At 49.1% G+C, this 19,980-nt stretch overlaps 6 protein-coding genes across 6 annotated transcripts; 2 read left to right on the top strand and 4 right to left on the bottom strand.

Moving 5' to 3' along the window:
• Nucleotides 1-591: 591 nt before the first annotated feature.
• Nucleotides 592-2,329, top strand: N7500_005208 (putative choline transport protein; the record flags this gene model as incomplete). The annotated part of the gene is made up of 3 exons (XM_056676353.1): nt 592-755; nt 817-1,445; nt 1,497-2,329. The coding sequence occupies 3 exons, from the start codon at nt 592-594 to the stop codon at nt 2,327-2,329; spliced, it is 1,626 nt and encodes a 541-aa protein (XP_056531353.1).
• A 306-nt stretch (nt 2,330-2,635) lies between these two features.
• Nucleotides 2,636-3,722, bottom strand: N7500_005207 (D-hexose-6-phosphate mutarotase; the record flags this gene model as incomplete). Its single annotated transcript, XM_056676352.1, has 3 exons — nt 2,636-3,022; nt 3,090-3,419; nt 3,480-3,722. The coding sequence occupies 3 exons, from the start codon at nt 3,720-3,722 to the stop codon at nt 2,636-2,638; spliced, it is 960 nt and encodes a 319-aa protein (XP_056531352.1).
• A 280-nt stretch (nt 3,723-4,002) lies between these two features.
• On the bottom strand, nt 4,003-7,717 carry N7500_005206 (Sodium:neurotransmitter symporter; the record flags this gene model as incomplete). The annotated part of the gene is made up of 3 exons (XM_056676351.1): nt 4,003-4,724; nt 5,690-6,074; nt 6,146-7,717. The coding sequence occupies 3 exons, from the start codon at nt 7,715-7,717 to the stop codon at nt 4,003-4,005; spliced, it is 2,679 nt and encodes an 892-aa protein (XP_056531351.1).
• A 2,724-nt stretch (nt 7,718-10,441) lies between these two features.
• On the bottom strand, nt 10,442-11,566 carry N7500_005205 (uncharacterized protein; the record flags this gene model as incomplete). The annotated part of the gene is made up of 1 exon (XM_056676350.1): nt 10,442-11,566. One exon carries the CDS (start codon nt 11,564-11,566, stop codon nt 10,442-10,444), a length of 1,125 nt encoding a protein of 374 aa, XP_056531350.1.
• Nucleotides 11,567-12,119: 553 nt separating this feature from the next.
• N7500_005204 (uncharacterized protein) lies at nt 12,120-17,285 on the bottom strand (the record flags this gene model as incomplete). The annotated part of the gene is made up of 1 exon (XM_056676349.1): nt 12,120-17,285. One exon carries the CDS (start codon nt 17,283-17,285, stop codon nt 12,120-12,122), a length of 5,166 nt encoding a protein of 1,721 aa, XP_056531349.1.
• A 691-nt stretch (nt 17,286-17,976) lies between these two features.
• Nucleotides 17,977-19,718, top strand: N7500_005203 (synembryn; the record flags this gene model as incomplete). Its single annotated transcript, XM_056676348.1, has 7 exons — nt 17,977-18,004; nt 18,072-18,146; nt 18,204-18,280; nt 18,342-18,500; nt 18,553-18,672; nt 18,728-19,566; nt 19,619-19,718. 7 exons carry the CDS (start codon nt 17,977-17,979, stop codon nt 19,716-19,718), a joined length of 1,398 nt encoding a protein of 465 aa, XP_056531348.1.
• Between the last annotated feature and the right edge of the window lie 262 nt (nt 19,719-19,980).

The following is a 19,980-nucleotide window of genomic DNA, read 5'->3' as shown; positions in this document are numbered from 1 at the left end:
TGTTGAACTTTCCACTCCGTACTCTACAACATACACGTCGGACGTGGTTAAAACCATCGGATCGACGCCAGAAATTCCGCATTCGCCACGAACCCCCTTACTTAGCCTGCGATGTATCAACTCAATTCCGGTTTGGGAAGGCCATGAGAGAAAGAATTTGTACAAGTCCAATTAAAACAGGATTGTAAGACATCTTGATCGTATGATTCGTTGATACGCATAGTACGGAGTATGCTTTTATTTTTAACAAAGAAAAGTCACACCATCGCCAATAATAACACACCTAACTCCATGTTTTAGCCAGGCCAACAAAGAAACATGCATTCCTTCGGAGAAAATTATTGGACGAGTCATCCTTGCATGAATTCTTGGACGTTGGGGAATACATGTGGCAGCCATGAGGGTATCAGCCCTCGCATCCTACATTCTTATTGCGACACGCCCGATTGGGCTGATGCGCCCTGTACGCTCTGTCAAACTCAGTGAACAAAGTGTACGTCGTGCCTCCTTTCCTCTTTCTCCATCTTGTCATTGCCATGCATGAAACTATTTCTTGAATATTCGCTCCAACACCGCATGACGCACTGCAAAATGGCGGCATTCTCAAGGCAATCCTCCGGGGACATTGAAAAATCCCCGAAAGACCATACCGGAATGGATGAGGTACGGCTAGAATCTACACTTGGGCATAAGCAAGAGCTGCCCCGGAACTTTGGACTGTGGAGTTTGACCAGCCTTGGGATCGTCATTGCAAAGTAAGGCACTCATCAATCGGCAATTACACCGATACAACTTCGATAGACTAACGAGACCAAGCTCTTGGGCTTCAACAGGGGGTACAATCGTCGCTGCGCTCAAGAATGGCGGTCCAATGGCTGTTCTGTACGGGTTGATTCTAGTCAGCGTCTTTTACACGACCATCTCTGCCTCTTTGGCGGAACTCGCCTCCTCCATGCCTTCTGCCGGCGGGGTATACTATTGGTCATCAGTCTTGAGCCGGAGTCGAGGCCGCACAGCTGGGTTTTTCACTGGGTATCTGAATGCTTGCGCGTGGCTGCTATCAGCGTCATCGATGAGTTCCATGTTGGGGAACGAGGGCGTGGCCATGTATCTGCTCCGATATCCAACCGTGAAGTGGCAAGCCTGGCAAGTATTTATTGTATTTCAGATTGTCAATTGGACATGCTGTGCCATTGTGTGCCTGGGAAATCGGTTTATTCCTCTCCTCAACCGCATTGCCCTTACTCTTTCCATGTGTGGGCTCGTTACAACTGTGGTGGTTCTCACGGTGATGCCAAAAACGCATGCCAGCAATGCCCAGGTGTGGACTGAGTACCACAACAACACAGGTGGATGGTCAGATGGAGTTTGCTTCATGACTGGTCTGTTGAATGCTGCATTTGCAGTTGGAGTCCCAGACTGTATTAGCCATTTATCAGAAGAGGGTAAGTGAGAAACAGGAGAAAATGAAGCTACCAACTAACAATGCGTTTTAGTCCCCAAACCTGAGATCAAGGTCCCGCAGGGCATAATGTTGCAAATGCTGACGGCATTTGTCACATCCTTTGTGTACCTGATTGCTCTCTTCTACTCCATTCAAGATTTGGACGCCGTCTTGAATAGTAACATTGGCTTTTTCCCAACCGCCGAGATCTATCGACAAGCGACAGGCTCTAACACAGGCGCAATCGGTCTGATTGCGGTACTATTTCTCGCGACATTCCCAACGCTTATTGGGACATTCGTGACAGGCGGTCGAATGTGGTGGAGTCTAGCACGCGATAACGCAACGCCCTTTTCGAACTACTTCGCTCAAGTGCACCCGACACTAAACTGCCCCGTGCGTGCCACTGTTGCTATGAGCGCACTCGTCACTTGTCTGGGGTGCATATATATTGGCAGCACGACAGCATTTCAAGCGCTGATCTCATCGTTTATTGTCCTAAGCTCGCTGTCCTATTTCGGAGCCATCTTTCCTCATGTTTTTTCGGGTCGTGGAAACATGGTTCCGGGGCCATTTTATATGGGACAAAAACTTGGAATGGCAGTCAATATTGTTTCTTTGTTATATATTTCTGTTACTGTTGTTTTCTTTTGTTTCCCCTTGGTATTGCCGGCCACGGTTCAAAATATGAACTATACCAGTGTGATTGTTGTTGGCTTGATGGTTCTCACTGCCTCCTGGTGGGTATTGCGTGGCAGACGCCAGTACTGTGGTCCGCATTATAGCTTTGAGGCTGCTGAGCGATTGGCTGCTTTCCAAGAAGGCAAGGAAGGCCGTCGATCTTTTATTGATATTGTTGGTGTTTCGCCTATCGGTACTGAGTAGGGGGAGGCTTCATGATAAACGAAGAGCGGACCACCAATGGAACGAAAGTGGGCACTGCGAGAATTGTGAATATTGTTGCTTGTTGATGACCTTGTCAAAGCGTGTGTATCTGTAACTTGGACCAATTTTGGATGAAGATAATGATTTGTGTCAAAATACTGTCAAACAAGGCGGGGCTAGAAATCACATACGGCCGCATGATTAGCGGCCCTTCGATTTGGAATTGGGAATAGGCGTCTTTATGTCATAACTATCATGCATGAAGATCACGAGATCACTAGTAAGGGACAAGGTATCATCTCATCTTCATAGTCGCGACTTAATGCTCTGTCCACCTTCCCAAGCCTCACCAGCTTCAAGAGTTTGCCAACCAGACACCGAGCCAGCCTCCACACAGATCATGTTCTTGTAAGCCTCGTCTGGGCCAAAATCGGCCATGCCCTTGGCCTTTTCAATCCATGGGTTCCAGACCACAACATCAGTCAGAGCTTCCCGAGTGATCGAGAACAAAGGCTGGTCATCCTTCGCAGAGGCAACGACAATTGGAACAGCCGGGTCAAGTTGTTGGTAAATGCGATCGGTTTCTTGGGTGATTGCCAAGGCGGGGGACGATTCAGTGTGAGAAGTCCCTTGGAGGGTCTTATCGAGGTATGTCTTGGATTCGAGGCCTTTGACACGAATGTCGGAGATGTCCTATATGTCAAATTCCAAATTAGCGGAGGACTGGGAAAAGGTATAATCCTGGAGGTGTTCATCGTACCGCAATGTTCAGATACGTGTGCATAAGCACCTGGAACTCAAAGTTCTGCTGGCCCTCATTGCGAACCTGCAGTGCTGTCTCCAGTGAGTCCGTGGTCAGCGTAACACTGTACACTAGACCGAACTCATATGGCCAAGACTGGCGGAACTCGTCGGTCAGCATGGAGTGCGACAGCCCGAAGTCCAACTTCACAGTGAGATCGGTTTTGTCGCTATCCCTTCCGGGCGCTTCCGAAGAGGACTTGCCCAAGAACTCCCAGTTGGAGTTGCGAGCGAAGCCATGTTGTGGTAAAGATGAGGTAGCGTGGTTCTGGGGTGGGGGACCGAAGACCTGGAGAATGAGCAGAGCAGTTAGCTGTAGCTCTCGAGCGCGATGGCGGAGTTCACATACCGGGAACACCAGCGGAATGCCACCACGGATAGGCTTGGAGCCATCGAGATGAGCCTTCTCACTGATAAACAGCTGCTCCTGGCCACCTGTCTTCCACGATGTCACAGTGGCGCCATACAGGTTCACAGTCACTGACTGGCCAGTGGGCAAGGAAGCTTCAACGATGTTATCATTGATGGAGAGGGTGGGCTGAGGAAGTGAAGCTCCCAATCCAATTGCTGAGGGTTTGTTTGATCGGACCATTGTTCCAGGGGGTTTTAGAGAATCGAATTGAGTCGAGAGGGAGAAGAGGTGCTTGATGTTTCGGCTTTTGAAGCGCGGGGATCTTATCGGTCCCCGCCTGTCTCTGCCGGGGCCACTCCAGAGCTACCTAGGACTACTCGGTCTACTCTTACCGTACAATGTGCAAATATTTTGATTAATATTGCCATATGGACTGATTTCAGGGCTTTTTTTTAGTCCCAGTTGTCTGTCGCAATATACAGAATGCCACTTCCTCCCTTGGAATTCTCCATGTAACATGCTAAAACACTTTCAATCCCCAACCAACGCTCACGCCCCTGGATAAGATAAAGAAGACGCACGCACAAGAATAGACGAGTCCACATAGAATTATCAGACCGGTATAGTCATCCTGGCCCGTGGATGTCTGCACTTCTAAAAGCTCGCCGGCAATTGGAATGGCGATGAGTGTGCCGATACTGACCAAGCAATACGTTGTACCATAACGCTTCCCAAAATCTTCAGTTTTGGAGATTTGCGCAACACAAACAGGCGCAAGACTGATCGCAGTACCGCTCCAAAATCCAAAAAGCACGGCAAATGCTAAGATGGCCGCCTGATTCGAGTGGGATGGAAGCCATAGGGCGAGAGTAACCGCTGAACAGATGAACGATGTGATGACCATTATATTGAAACGGCCAAATCGGTCGGCAAAATAACCAGGGACGATACGCCCAACGATGGACGCAGCATTCAGGATCGACGATAGATTGTATGCAAGAGTATCTCCCACACCGCGAGACTGAGCATAGGATGGCAAATATGTCAACGGGATCAGGAGAGCAAAATCGATCAAAACAATGGCCACGGTCAATAGTGAGAAGCGTAGTTCCTTCAAAGCCCCGATATCAACGGTTCCTTTTTGTGCTGAGTTCAAGGGGATTCTCGTTTTCAAAAGGGCGACACTCAGACAGCAAAATCCTACACTTATGAGCCCAATAATTCGTATAGCCCAAGGGAAACCTAGACTATCCGCGAGGTTGGATATCAACACAGGAAAGATGATTCCCCCAATACCCCCAGCAGTCGCGGCTATACCGGTAGCCAGGGCACGACGTCTGTGAAACCAATGAGCTATGCAAGCCACGCTAGGGGTGAACACCATTGATGAGGAGATACCGCCAAGGACACTGAATCCCAGCATGAATTGGTAATATTCTATACAAATTCTGATTAGGTTGGGCCGGATCAGTTTGGTTATCCGAAAGAATCTTACCTTCTGCAACGCTGAAGATCATCAGTGATGCGATGAGCCCAACGCATCCCGGGATTAGCAAAGGCGCAAGACCATGGGCATCAAAAAGAGGTCCTATCAGATGTTAGCCCTACATATCACATCGAATAGGTCGAATGGGCTTACCAACTTGGACACTTCCAAAATAAAGGAAAAACATATACAGGCTGAATATCCAGCCGATGGACGCTTTTGAATAGTCTCTCAATTGATGGTCCGCCAACCAAGCCTCAAACACACCAATTGTGTTCATAAGTCCAAATGACGGCACCATCGCGCACCAAGAGTGGGCCCAGAACGACACCCCATGCGCGCCAACCACCATCTGGAAAAACCAAGTCGCTGTCATGCTCGATTTCATTCAGAGAGTCGCCCGAACATTCATCGTTGTTCACCTGTTGAGAAGGTAAAGCTACATCGTTGCAAACTTTTGGGTTCATGCTGGCCTCACAGAAAAATGAGAGAAAATGGGTGAAAGAGCTCTACTCGGAACTGCATCTCCCCTCTACCAGGGTCTTCATACCTATTGAGAAGCTAATCCGTTTTGGGACGCCGTCAAGATTCTCCTTCTCTCCACATCTTGCTGAGTCAGGAAGAGCATGAATAGGTAAATTCAATGAGAAACATGGAAGTTATATACACAAACGATATACAGTTTATAGCTTCGGCACCGAATGTTCAGTGTCTATCCTACCACCCTTCCGGGTCAAGGATGACTCCGGCACGCCAGATTCTAACTCAAACGCCTCGACGTCTGGTACCAAGTCATGTTGTTTGGGCTGATTGGCGATTGTCACTTCAGTGCCCTCGGTTCTCCGTTGAGGCGGAATGAAGATATTGTAGTATCGTGGAAACACCAAACCGAGCAGAACCAAGAGCAGACAAAAGTGCGCCAAAATAAACCCGGCGACCATCATTGGGTCGTATCGCAAGGAGTAGAATTCAGGATACGCGAAGCTGAAAACAATGGCCAGGATAGGCGCGCTAACGTACCGGAGTAGAAGGGGCCAGAAACGAGGGATATTCCAGTTTCCATTGCCGCCAACCACGCCGTTCAGGTCGCGTCTTAATTGATTGCCCTGTGCAGGTTAGTTTCTGTGATAAAGGATTTGTGGACAGCGGTGAACACACAGAGTAGAATGCTAAATACCAAAATCGACTGAGAAAAGGGGTTGCGCCCCCAGAAGCTGGCGGCCTTGATATCCGGAATCGTGGCGATGAGGACGGAAAGAATTGAACAGACGATATACAGCCCAAACCCGGCCCCGGCGCCAGCTGACGGATTCGAGATACCGTGCGCGACGGCAACTCCAACAATCTGGCCACCGAAGTATCCGAAATTATACACAACAAAAGCAGGAAGGCCTGTCTGGCTCACCACGTCGTGCCAGCGATAAACTGTGGTTGCACCAACGAGCTCCGACCACACAACAAAGATCAATGCTACATTGTTAATCCATCGGTCGATTCCATCCAGCAAGTAAAACCCAAAATGAGTGCAATAGGGCAAACACATGAGGAATGATATTATTGTGAGACTCGTCACAATCATCGGTCGGGACATTTTCATGCCCGAATCCACGGCCAACGTAGCTACTGCGTCGAGCATCACAAAGGCGGAACTAAACCCGAGAACCACCAGGGTAAAGAAAAGAAGGATGGCCCACCAATTCGCACCAGGCATGTGGAGCACAGCTTCGGGGAGCGTCAGGAACCCTACCACGAATGCACCTAGTCTCTCGCCATCTTGTGGCCAACGTCGGAGATAGCCTACAACGCCAAACACGGCAAAGGCTGCAATATTCTCGAACAGGACGTTACTTCCGCAGATGAGAATGGCATCCATGATAGCATTGGAGTGTTTGGAATTATAGGAAGCATAGGAGGTGAAATAACCGAAACCGATGCCGGTAGAGAAGAAGACCTGTCCGACAGCGGTTTGCCAGACAGTTCCTGAGGCTAGTTGGTCGCTTCTCCACGTCGCCCATAAGAGTCGGATACCCTCGCGCGCATTTTCTAGTGAACAAGAGCGACCGACGATAATAAGGGTGGTGACAATGGGCAGACCCATTGTCCAGTAGACGACGCGACCTGTCAGACCTACTCCACGGAAAATGGAAATCCATATCAAAAACCAGATGAATGCGCTCCAACCGACCGTCTCGCCGATGAGGGCAACACCGGGGTACACGGTATAGTGAGCAACGGCACCGTTACCAGCAGTGAGATTACCCACGACTGGATCGACATTGGCGACGACGTTGCCCATGTAAAATTCCTCAATTCTGCCCTCCCATGGCAGTGGACTTCGGAAGGAGTTGCGAAAATAGTTCATGATCCACGCCAAGTTGACCGTAAAGTATTGCACAACAACAAAACTGATCAAAATCGGACCCATGCCAACGCCTTTCAGCCGAGGGTTTATATTGTTGAACGCAATCACCGTGCCGCCACGATAGGCTTGTCCAATCGAGATCTCGAGAATAAGAGCCGGAATTGCGATGACGAACACGGCCAGCAGGTAGGGGATAAACCACTGCAGTCCATAGTTATTGTAGACCACCGAAGGGTATCGCAACAGGTTTCCCTGACCGGCGCAGCCTCCCATGGCGGCTAGTAGGAAAGCTGCTCGCGAGGGCCATTGATCACGTCCATCTTCCGACTTTTGCGGAGGAGGAGCGATCCAACCCGCGACCTTCTTTAGATACTGGGCGAGTACCATGATGGTACCGATCAAAGGAGGAAGATCTCAGCAGTTGAATGGTCTTTGTATTTTCATGCGGCGAGAATGATGTGATGTTCCAAGATGAAAGCAATCAAAGAAAAGCCAAAGGTTGCCCAGAAATTTCGGCGGTAGATCATGGACGCTTTCGTATGACCTCCGACTGATGCCAAGGGGCTTGACAAGCATCTTATCCTGCTGCCGGGCTGATGCCAAGAGGCCTGGGGAGGCATTCTCAGCCTGAGTCCTTAGATTCGCGGGTTTTGCGATAGGAGAGCCATGCCAAGAGTCTTGGAAGAATCCCACTGTGGACGGTGCGCTATGTCGCAGTATTGTTGGCCAGGTTGTTATTCCAAGGTTAGTGGCAGATACCAGCTAGCCTGGTTCAATCATGTGAGGTCACATGTAGGCATCTATGGTCTCGAAGAGCGGATGCCGGGTCCGGAGGATGGCCGAGCGGAAATGTCTCTCTTCTGAGAATCAGTCGAAATCCCTTCAGTTGCCAAGGGCGCTGTTCTTGGCAGGAAATTGCGCAATTTTATCTGACTGTTATATATTCATGGCTGTACTCACCCAACGGTTCCCCTCATGCAAGCAAGATGGCAAGACAGGAAGAGTAGGAAGATATTGATGACTCGGCGGAAGCTCTGAGATCAAACATCTCCAAAGTTGAGCTTCTGGACTGGGTCAACCCCCCCAGTTGAATTGCGGGACTTGGGTAAAGAGTGAATATGCATAGAACGAATAGAGTGGTAGAGGCGAGGTCTTAGTTCTCATAGTATTGGAGGTGTGGGATATGTATATACACGGCCATCCATGTAAGGATAGGATACATACAAACTCCATCCAATTAGATGTACTGCATGGGCTGAGCTTATAATCTGGACAGTTAGTGTTATCCCTCTGTTGTATGTACTGAGACCGCTTAGGGCTTGGCGAACACGCAACATACACATTAGTATCCTATATTTTGATTAGATTCATGGAGGCTGAAATAAAACAGCCTTCCTACCATGGAAATCTATATATTTTGGTCCCATGTGAGTGCAAAAGCTCATTGAGAGGCAGAATGGATCACCCTCATGAGCGAGGGCCCTATGCTACAACGTTGTTACGAAGATCAAAGACCTCAATATTATTGGCCAATTCTACAGGCTTCTTATGGTTTGTTGCCTCTGCTAGAGATGTACGGCCATGGACCAACCGCATATTGAGCCGATGCGGCGATTAACTACAGTAGCACGTCTCACCCTCAGCACTGCTGTCAATGTAAGAGCTACCACAGTGATTGGATTCTGAAGGCAGAACTGCGGGGTAGCATAAAGCCACATTATCCGCATTGAGACTCGAGAAAGTCGCTTGGGGCTACTCCGTGCACTGTCTACAACTTCTTACTTGTTGCCTCGTTCTTTCATTGGCTTCGAATTTACGATAACGCTCCCAGGATGCCGGCTCCCGCAGCGAGTATTATGACACCCCAAGGATTTGAGACTCATCTGATTGGGGAGTTAAGAGGATCCAACGATGACCACCGGACCGACCGGAGTGCGAATCACCCCCATGCAAAGAGTATATATAGTAGGTAGAGTTCGCTCTCACACCAACCTCTGCTTCTATCACCCTCTTGCCATACAAGTATATCCAATAGAGACTAGCGTCTCAGCTGCTCAAATAGCTCAGAAATATTCTTAGTCTGCGGTCTCAGGCGCAATCATGTTTGTCTCCCCTAGAGCAGGATGCTCAAGCCAGGCTACTCTTAATAATAGGGCTGAGCTAATTGGCTTAAAACGAAGGTGCATATACAAGTTGAAGACTACCTCCAAGGGTACGATCTATCTTAACACCAACACTGAGAGTTGGCCAGACGATGCTGAGACGGACGGCGCGGAAAGATATTCGGATTGCAACCAGTCAGACTGCTCATTCTCTGACAGTAGGGGCGATTAGAAGAGCTACGATTACCGTGATATAATGGTTACAGATGACTGTTCTGTTGTATTAATCTTTGGAGGCACCTATAGCAGCGTACTGAGGAATCAGAAGGTCAAGCAGAATTTTATGCAATATTTCTCACGTAATAAGCTGATGGGCCGTCATTCAGCAGGGGTCAAGACTCGTGGTTCTGAGATCTATAGCCATTTCTCGAGAGCTATAAAGCACGTCCTTTTTGTTACTGGCGAGCAAACAGAGCATGTACGATGCAAAGCCATTCCTGGGACGTGGATCCTTAAGAAGGGAGATTGAGGACGCCAAGCCTGCACATACATACCTCTGATTTTGGATACTGGCGCTCTAACAGCAGTCTTAGGGGATCCGTGATCACATTTCATCGACTGAGCTTTTCTCTTTTATGTACTCTTTTATGTACTCTTTTATGTACTCTTTTATGTACTCTTCTAGCACAAGAAATGCAGCGAACTGTGGATCAACCTACCGCTAAGTGACATGAGCAATAAAAGAATTGTTTGAAGTAGGTGGACTAGATGGGTTGAGTAAAAGCTCTATGAGTGACTCCCTTCCAAAGCCCCACGACCAAAGCTGAAACAACGGCAACTAGGAGGAGAGAGGGGACATAAAATGGAAACTGAAGAAAGCGAAGTCTGGTGTTTTATGCCGGACAGTCCAGGAGGAGACTAGGTGATGATGAAGGCAGAACTAAGCGGGAAGAAAACTCACAGGTCCTCCCTCCCTTTACACTGTGCAATTTTGTCATCTATGTATTACCTACCCGTGCTGCATCAATGAGGATACACTACCCTGTAGACTGACTCCTTCAATCTGTTTCATCTCATCTTCCGTCAGCCGCCATCCGAGTGCCTGCATATCCTGTTCCGCTTGACGAGCATCACGCACGCCAACTAGTGGCAGAACACCTTTTATGATGGAATAATTTAGCGCAACAGCAGGAACAGGCACACGCCGCTCCTCGGCGATAGTCTTTAAGACATTGATAGTAGGTTCTAGCACATGCATGGGATGACTGCTGAAGCGCCGCTTGCGCTGGGGCTCATTGAAGCGCGAATACTTGCCGGAAAGACGGCCTTGAGCCAGCGAGGCAAAGCCCTGGAAGCAAATACTCCTCTTTTTGCATTCTCGAATCACGCCGCTAACTTCAGGCAAGCGGCGGACGATTGAGTACTCGCACTGGCAGACAGAGAGCGGGACGCCATGCTTGGCCAGCTCATCAGCCATCTTGATCATCTCCTTAGTGTCATGATTAGCCACTCCAACCGCGCGCGCCATCCCGGACTTCACACAGTCGGCCATGCCCTTGGCGACAGTGGATATCTTGAGAGGGTGGATAGGCCCGTGGACGAGGTAGATGTCGACGTAGTCTAGTTGAAGACGCAAGAGCGAATCTTCAAGCTTAGACTTGGGCCCGCCGGCCTGCATGATAGTGTTGGCCATATCTGGTGTCGATAGCCATTTAGTCTGCACCACAAAAGAGTCGCGGGGCATGTCCCGGAATAGGGTCCCGCAGATCCGCTCGCTCTCACCGTCGCCGTAGGACTGCGCTGTATCCACGAAGGTCAACCCAACAGACTTGAGCTTGGCCCACGCTGCGTGGATGTGCGGTAGGTCTCGTGCTGGGTTATAGTTAAAGCTTGCTTTGTCGCCCCAAGACCATGCACCAATACTCAGGTAAGGAACAAGTACATCCTTACCATCCACGCAACGCAAGGCGATTCGGCTTTTTGAGTCTGGTTTTAGGTCGGGTGGAAGCATGCTGACTGGATCACTGAGATGGGTGTCTACCGGGTTGGAGCGTGGGGAGTGCATGCCCTGGGTGGCCGACATGCCAGCTGTTAGGCCTGCTTGCATCATACACTGAGTGCCTGGTGTGGCCATTGTTCGGAAAAGTACGAGCTAGTATGTATCTAATTGCTGAAGCTTTGAATGAAATCTGCGTCGCCAACTTGATGGCGACTTCCGAGATTGATCGCAGGTCGACATGCTATTCTGGAAGGAGTGGCAACCAGCGTCATCATGACATTCAAGCGAACTGTACCTGCCCAGGTGAGCATCTTCGGGTCAAATGCAGACTGGCCAATGCGGAATCTCGTTACTATTATAGTGGCGACGGCAGCTGATCGGGCAAGACGTGCGGAAGTGATTAGGTCAGTGAGGTAGAGACATGTTGTCTCTATCTTCTTTTTAAAGACAATCAATAGTGATGATGTTCAATGTTTGGATTCTATTATAACCGCATAGAGCCCCAAGTGCGGAAGACATAACGTACAAGAAAAAAGATTCGGGACCAAGCATGTCGAGCAATATAATAGGCGCTGTGCTTCAGGTCATGAAGACATATAGGATGCAGGTGGGGAATAATGATGAGACGGGCTCCAATATAAAAAAAAATCATATCCAACAGGTTTCGCTGTAAACGCCATTCGCTATGCTAAGTATTGTGTCGCGTTGATGCATTTTGTGCTTCACAACGGAGATTGAAGAGAAGATCATCGACCTCGCGGAAGGTGCTCGGGGACAAGGTCGTTGTTTTCATTTGACCCAGCAAATTCTTTAGGGATTGGGCGATGTCTTGTTCGCTGATGTCTGATTTGGGATCGGGGGGTGTTTCTTGGGTTTGGGTACCCGCGGCGACAAAAATTTTAGGTTGGTCGACCATTCCATTGGATTGTTGTGCTGCATCCATGTCGATATCAGTCTCGATGGCAGGTTTCACCGAAGGCTCAGTAGACTGCTCCATTTCAGAGACTTGAGTGGCAGTTGCCTCTTCGGTAGAAATAAGAGAGATGTTCTTTCCTGCTTGATCTTCTGTAACCATGCTCGCCGGGGCTGTATCAAGGCCAACATGAGGTGGCAAGTGGTCAGTATCGCCATGTTCCTCTGATGGGATGCTTGAAACCTGAGGTTGAGCCGCATCAAATGCATGTTGCTGAGACCGGGTTTTGCGGGAGTGGGTATCTAGAGGGACACTTTGGCCACTGCTTTTGACAACAGACTTGTCCTCGAGACGAATGGACTTGCGAGGCCGTTTGGATGGCCGAGGAGTCTCAGCATCTTGTGTTGGTTCTTGTGCCACCGAGTCTTGGGTTGGAGGGATTGAGTCCGTTAAGGCGTTACCGGCCTCTTTGCGTTGTGAACTGCGGGTAGATCGGCGAGTCGCAGTTGGCGACAATGATTTGGATGCAGAGACGGACCGAGAAATGGCAGACTGTGAAGGCGAGACGTCAGGCTGTAGTGACTCGACTTCTTTGAAGGTGGACAGCCGTGTTGACCGGCGCCTGTCGGTTTTCGCAGATGAAGAAAGTTCCTCTTGATCCCGCTTTCTCTTCCTGGTGGGTTGCTCATTGGGAGACATTGCTCGCTCCGGGTGAGTCCTATCGTCCATGTCCACTGCTAGCTCCAAGTCCTGTCCAAGCTGTGATGCTATTTGTGTATCTGTCTCCTCGCTCGAGTCCATGAAACTATCCGGAAAACTTTCGGGGAGCATGTCCTCGGTTTGCTGGGGTTGATTGTCCGCAGGCTTAGACTGAGTTTGCTTTCGTTTCTTCTTAGAGCTCGAGCTTGATTTACTCCTGGGAGCAGGTTGTTGGACAGGAGTTTTATCATTGTCAACCAATAGCTCTGTAGAAGGCTCTGCTGTATCTGAGTCTTTACCCAGCGAAGATCGAAGTCGCCGACTGGAAGTTACTTCATCTGGTCGAGGTGTAGCGTCTGCATTTTCGTTATCATAGTCATGGACATCACTCGTAGGTGTGTCTATGCTCTCTGTCGCAAGACGAGAAGTAGCAGGGCTGTTGACTGTGGACTGTTTTCCGGAAGTGTCAGCAAGAGCCTTTCTTGCTTTTGCAGCCCTCCGCCGCGCCCTTTTTGAGCGACCCTTTCGGGGGCTTGGGCTTCGAGAGTGCACCTCGGGAGGGGATGATGGAGGATCTATCCCCGAATCTGTAAACACGTGGCTCGACCTTAGAGCGTCGGAGGTCATGGCAGGTGTCGGGTCTCTGGTTCCAGGTGTCGGAGACGAGCCGATGAATCCTTCTTCATTCTCAGTAGGGGCGAGAGTGGGCGTTAGAGGAAGTTCGGTCAGTGACCCTGCATGTATTTTGTGCAGATTGGGAGGAGTATCGAATCCCAATTCCCGTGGAGTACTGGCTGGTGATGAAGATTGAAGGGACTCAATCATCGAAAACATCTCACGGTGACTTTTGCGCTTGTGTGAAGCCGAGATGCCATCAACAATTTGCGCATCCGTGGGCTGCGGAAGGTTAATAGGCAAGTGGGGTTCACAGAACTGGTCAGTTGGGTTAAGGACCACGGAGGAGGCGTCGGCCCGGATAACGGGGGACGAAAGCTGAGTGTCCTGGGAGGGTTGATGTAATGATCGATCTATCTTGCCTTGTGGAGGAGGGGGAGGTAGCATCTCAGTATCCTGGTCACCGTTTTGCAGTGGCAAGGTTGCGGCCTGGACCCTAGACTCGGCAGCTTGTACAGCTTCCAAAATGGTGACTGGAGTAACAAAAGTCTGTGAACCAAAGGTCAAGTCCCAAAGTTCAAGGTATCTCCTGGCTGTCGAGATGTGCGAAGACTCCAAGCCGGCGCAAATAATAGGCTCAAAGCACTTCAAAGATGGTAGATCATGGGAAACTGATGTTTGCAGAGTATTGATAGTAGCCGACGAGAGCGCACGGCACGATGTCAGAATTCTGCTGTCAACACCGCAGTTAACGTGGACCTTGCAAGATTTGTCCCTTAACCAAAGACTAAGTGATGGCTGAAGAGATTGAAGGGTTTGGCATTGGAACTGCGGAACACCGGTCCCCAGAAAAGAAGTTAATGCCTCAATAAACTCGGCAAGACCTTGGGATTTTGATGCGCTGAAATTTTCGTATGCACCATACAATGTTCGGGAAATTGACTCCAGAAGTTTATGAGGAAAGATAGTATGGCCAGCTGCGATTTCGCTGCGATCAATCCCTAGCCCGGTTCCTTGCATGAAAGGGATAGACAAGGAATGGCTAAGCAGTGAAGTTGAGGGTAGGTAAGTATCTTCAGCAGAAAGATGCATGAGGCGCTCGGCCGTGGGTTCCACAATGATGGTGGCAACCGCTTGGTTCCCTTTTTCTGTTCGAACCACACGAACAAAAGTTTCAAGCAAATGAGACCACTCTTGAAAGGCCAATGGGAATGAAAGACCGAACGAGAGAATCTTGATAACATTTTCGTAGTCACGGGATACAGAGCCATCGCGCCCACGAGCGGACTCCATGGGGAACGATTGCAAAGCATTCGCAGCCGCCTGGGCAGTAGCATTCCAGACCACCTCCGATAGAAGATTGGCACGAGGAATAGCACTGGTCTTCGTGGTGCTCAATTCTGCACACTGTTGGAGAAGTTCCAAACGAGATCCACGGGAGAATCTGCCATTGCAGGCTGCTTCAATGTTACCTAGGACAAGATGTGTGTAAGATTGGCTCGGCGCTATTTCCCCTGCAGCGCTACTGATTATTCGAAGAAGATGAAGAATAGCATTTTCTGGAGTCGTATTTGGGTGTGGATGTGTGGGAGTGGTATCGGTTTCGTCCGCGTTCCTCAGGAGAAACTTTTCGGTAAACGGAATCTCCCCAATAGAGACGATCATTGTTGTAGACAAGAATCTGAATCTTTCGAAGAAAATATCCGCGGTGTCGGCATTCAGCGAGAGCGGCCCTGCAGTCCAAAGACGGTGCAGTAGACCCCAAACGCTAGCAACAGCTTGCATCGACTCCCCTGAGGGGGTGATTTCTTTGCTGGATGCGAGCGACAGAGAACTGGACAGACTGCTCCAGGCCAATGCCACGTGAGATTGGCCAATTGCGTCATCAATCCAAATGGAGGCTTTGAACATACGCTCGAAAACCTTCAGAATTGAGGTAATTCGTGATCGAACCCATCTGCTGTCGGCTGCAGGAAGTTCCTCTACTTCCAATCTGGTACTGTCATTGATTCGATTCTCTGTCCAAATTTTAGCCTGCGTGCTCCATAACAGGTTTGTCAATATGCGAGAAAGACAGTCGCTGAGAACGGGGACTGATGAGAAGATGCTCGAAGAGGGAACGGCCACGTATTCCTCCCAAATGATATCCAGATGCTGATAAGAAGCCGAAGGACGGAAAGTGTAGTATAGCAGATTATAGTAGCTGGTTAGAGCAAGTTGAGTGGGCGGTGCTCCGGACTTGTCGGTCTTCTTGCGGTCGAATTGAGAGAATACTGGTTTGCCTAGCATCTTGAGGAGAGACCGGCTCGTCGATTCGTTAGGGCTGATAGCATAAACAAATCTATTCCAGCCAACAATAGCCTGCGCCTTAATCACAGGCTCGCTGCAATTGAAGCATTTTTGGAGTACCAAAACCCATTCCTTAAAATGATCCCATTGCTCCAGATTCCACCTTTTGCACCGGAGAAGAAGGATGATGATGCTCCAAATCTGAGGAACATGTTCACCGCTATCCACCGTCGGCATCATCCGAGCCATGCGCTCACGAACCTCTGTTACAAGCTTCCGGTCGTGCTCTAGTGGCCGGTCGAAGAGATCTCGGATGTTTTTCGACAGTATAGGATTCGGACCTGCTTCTGCGGCAACCTGGAAGCCAAGTGCAATCGCTTTTGACCTGGTATCCTTCAGATGGTGAAGCAGCCCGAATATCAAGTGTTCCATCCATAAGTTTGCGTGGGAGATGAAGGCGGACTTGGCTTGGCCCAGCAGCCGTTGGTAGATGTTCAATCGATGGGAAACAATTGCGTTGCCACTGATATTCTTGGTTATTTCTTGCAGTACTGTCAAAAGACGCGCTACACGTGAGCCGGTCATAATCTTGGGACCGAAGTTTTGAGTAGACAATATAGACATGTAGTGCGTCAAGACGGATTTTGGGGCCTTGGCCTCATGGAGGCAAGTGATGGAGTGGTCGACCAGAAAGATTTTGAATTCCTCCGAAAGCTGTGTCGAAATTTCGGGGTGCCAAACGAACGCAGCTGATAGTTTGAGAGCCTGATTGGCAAGGTTCGTATCGAGAGGGCCGCTGTTCGTAAGATCCCGATTCACATCTCGCTGGATGAACTCGGTGATAAGATTCAATTTTTCAGCAATCTTCTGACCCGCAGGAAGCCCATCATACGTTCGTAGCGCACCAAAGAATTGCATGTAGGCATCGAGTCGGGAGCTCATTGACTCGCCTGCCAGTTGTTGGATGACCGATTCGAGCAGCATGGCAAGCGATTCGCTGGTGAATGTATCGACATTGGGTGACCAAACGGGGATCGGTGACTGAGTTGCTTTCAGTATCGACTTTGTAGGCTTGGAGTACGTGGAAGGAGAGATCTTGAAGTCGGGGGCCGATTTCATAGCACTAGCAAAGGTTGGCGGTTTGATGTACTTGGGCCATGGCGAGAAGTTCACTTTCTTCGAACTGCGGCTGGATGAGCCGGCTCCCACCGATCCCAGTGCAGAGATCGATGACTCCTTGGGTGTTTGTATGGCTATTGGTGAATCGGCGTTCTCAATCACGATGCGTGAGGTTGTCCTTGGGGGTGTAGGCGGACGAGCAGAGAGCATCTCCACCATGATTCGGATCAGACAAAAAGTGTGAAAAAGAAAAAGACGCAATAGTCTATGATCATTGCTGGATAAGATGCTGTTCAGGCCCTATCCATGATCTGTCTTAGATTGAAGAGTCAAGAAGCCACATCAAGCCGAGAAAACTAAGTTCAACTTCCGACGCGCCGCGATGCGCGTAAAGTGTCACCGCCTGAGGCGACGAGGCACCAATACGCGGACTTTTCATGCAATTTATCTTTAGCCTCAATGATCGTTGGAGAGGATTGCAGTGTATATATAACAATCAACAATAAGTATATCAACGTTCAGCATTCAGCAATGGATACAAATTTCATGTAGCGTCACATTTTGAAGGCAAACGGTCGACTTCAAACTTGGCGCATCCGCATCAAAGATCTAGATAGAATTGTAAAAAGAGCTATCTCATTATGTACTATGTGATATTATTGTACGAAGTAAGAAAGTGAGAGAAGTAAGTGGGGGACACCAAATAATGTATGACGATTTGCCTGACTTCCCCGCGTGGCTCCATCTCCTTTTTTTTTGGCTTGTCAGTAGCTACTCCTGCTCAGGCTACTGGTCTGGTCTTGATATTATACTGTGTAAGGGACTCCACTTCCACAAAACAGCGAATATAACACCATTCCTACATCACCCCCTACTCAGAATAATTAAGCCGGTCCGAGCTCGGATCAGCATGGCGTCTCTTCAGATGCAGGGAACAGGTATCTTCTGGACATTGAATGGCTTCCCCCTGGCAAGCGGGTCGGCTAACTCGACTTGCGCATACAGCGAAGCTACAAGAAGTGACACAGCTTCTGAAGTCGCTTGAGAAAGACCAAGAAGAGAACAACCTCTCAACAGCCGGTAAGTTGGATGCTATAGCCATTATACCTGCCTGGCACTAATCCATTCTACTACTAGACCGAGTCCAGACCCTCCTCCAGCTTCGACAACACGGCACAAACCCTACCAACGCAGGACCGATATATTCACAGAATGTATGAGCACAACAGATAAAGCTGCCCGTCGAGAATTACAATTGGTTCTGATCATTTCCAGGGCATTAATATCTTGGTGCGGTATGGCGTTGAGGGGGAGACCCCTAATGTACGTCGAGCAGCATTGCGATGTGTTGCGAACGCGCTATTACTTGACCCCAGAATGCGTCAGGCTTTTGTTGACACGGGATACACTGGGAAGCTAGCAGAAAAGCTCAGGGTACACTCACAGCAGATACAATTTCCGGTACTAAAGCTGATATTTCTGATAGACCGAAGACTCGGAAGATGAGATGCTCACAAGTCGGATCTTGTTCTACACGACTTATAATACCACACTGGACTTTAAAGACTTGATCAAGAGCCACGCATTGGGAGATAATGTCAACTATGTGAGTGGATTGTTAGACTTGAAACTTGCTAGGTGTGCCATGCTGACTAGTATAGCAATTGAGTCGCCATGCGAAACAGTTCCCAAAGTCAGGAAGAAAACCATTGTCACAAATGGATGAACTGGCATTGTCAGACACACTCAAGTTGATGTACAACATATCCAAGATGTTTCCAGATCTTGCTACCGATTTCTCCCCCTCCATCCCTCATATTTTGAAGATTATATGTCGCATTGATACCCCAGCAAAGCCCCTAGATGGCTTACTTGGCGGCTTGCTCAATACATTGTCTATCCTTGACTTGCAGGAAAAGAAAAGCAAAATTTCCGAGAGCAGCCCCCTTTTCCCGACTTTCGACCCCAACTGCAACGTGAATAAGTTGATCAGTATCTTGGATCAGGCCGTATCCATATACACCCCCAGCGAGCTAGAGGAAAAGGCAGTCCCATTGCTATATTCACTCATCGCTATCCACGAAGTGGCACCCGATGGACCGCGCAAGCATATGCGGACTCTTCTTCTGCCAGAGGACACCGATCGAAGCTTGCCAATTGGGCAGTCTGACACACTTTCTTCGAGACTTCTGAAGCTCTCAACAACCCACTTTGCCAATCTGAAAGTTACAATCTCCGAGCTGATGTTTGTTCTGTCAGACAAGGATGCTGAGAAGTTCACTAAAAATATTGGTTACGGCTTCGCTGCTGGGTTCCTGGCAGCGCGAGGCATTGAGATGCCGCAGAATGCAAAAGAAGCATCAGCTAAAGACGACCCTGAATCTGCACGCAATCCAATCACTGGACAACGATGGGCCGCTGAGCCACAGGATTCCGGGCCCCCTATGACCATGGAAGAGAAGGAGCGTGAAGCCGAGAGACTCTTTGTGTTATTTGAGAGGTATGTTCATTTTACAAGAGCTAGATAGTCCACTTGTTGACAACCATGCCAGAGCCAAAGCAAACGGTCTGCTGAATGTCGAGAACCCCGTGACCCAGGCTTTCCACGAGGGACGATTCGAAGAACTGCCGGATGATACTGATAGTGACTGAGCATCATTTCTGATGTGGTTGTTCAGTTTGGCAATTTCAGCTTTTTGATATTGGTTCATTGCAGCTGCATACACGGTCTATGACGTAGACCATACCCTCTATAGTAGCTCTGTAGCGAGATGCTGGCATCTATTTAAAATATATTGGGGGACTGTCTGGTCAATATGCCAAAAAGGCAACTTCTAATCAAGCAGCAAATTGAGCATGGTTGGACATCGCGCTGATACAATTTATACCTGTCCACGGCGTTGCGGGCGGAATG

This window comes from Penicillium coprophilum, assembly GCF_028826855.1.
Source record: "Penicillium coprophilum strain IBT 35676 chromosome Unknown utg000004l_segment0_segment0, whole genome shotgun sequence".
Lineage (NCBI taxonomy): Eukaryota > Fungi > Ascomycota > Eurotiomycetes > Eurotiales > Aspergillaceae > Penicillium > Penicillium coprophilum.
The sequence above is the reverse complement of the archived record's forward strand: the minus strand, read 5'-3'. Positions and strand labels throughout refer to the sequence as shown.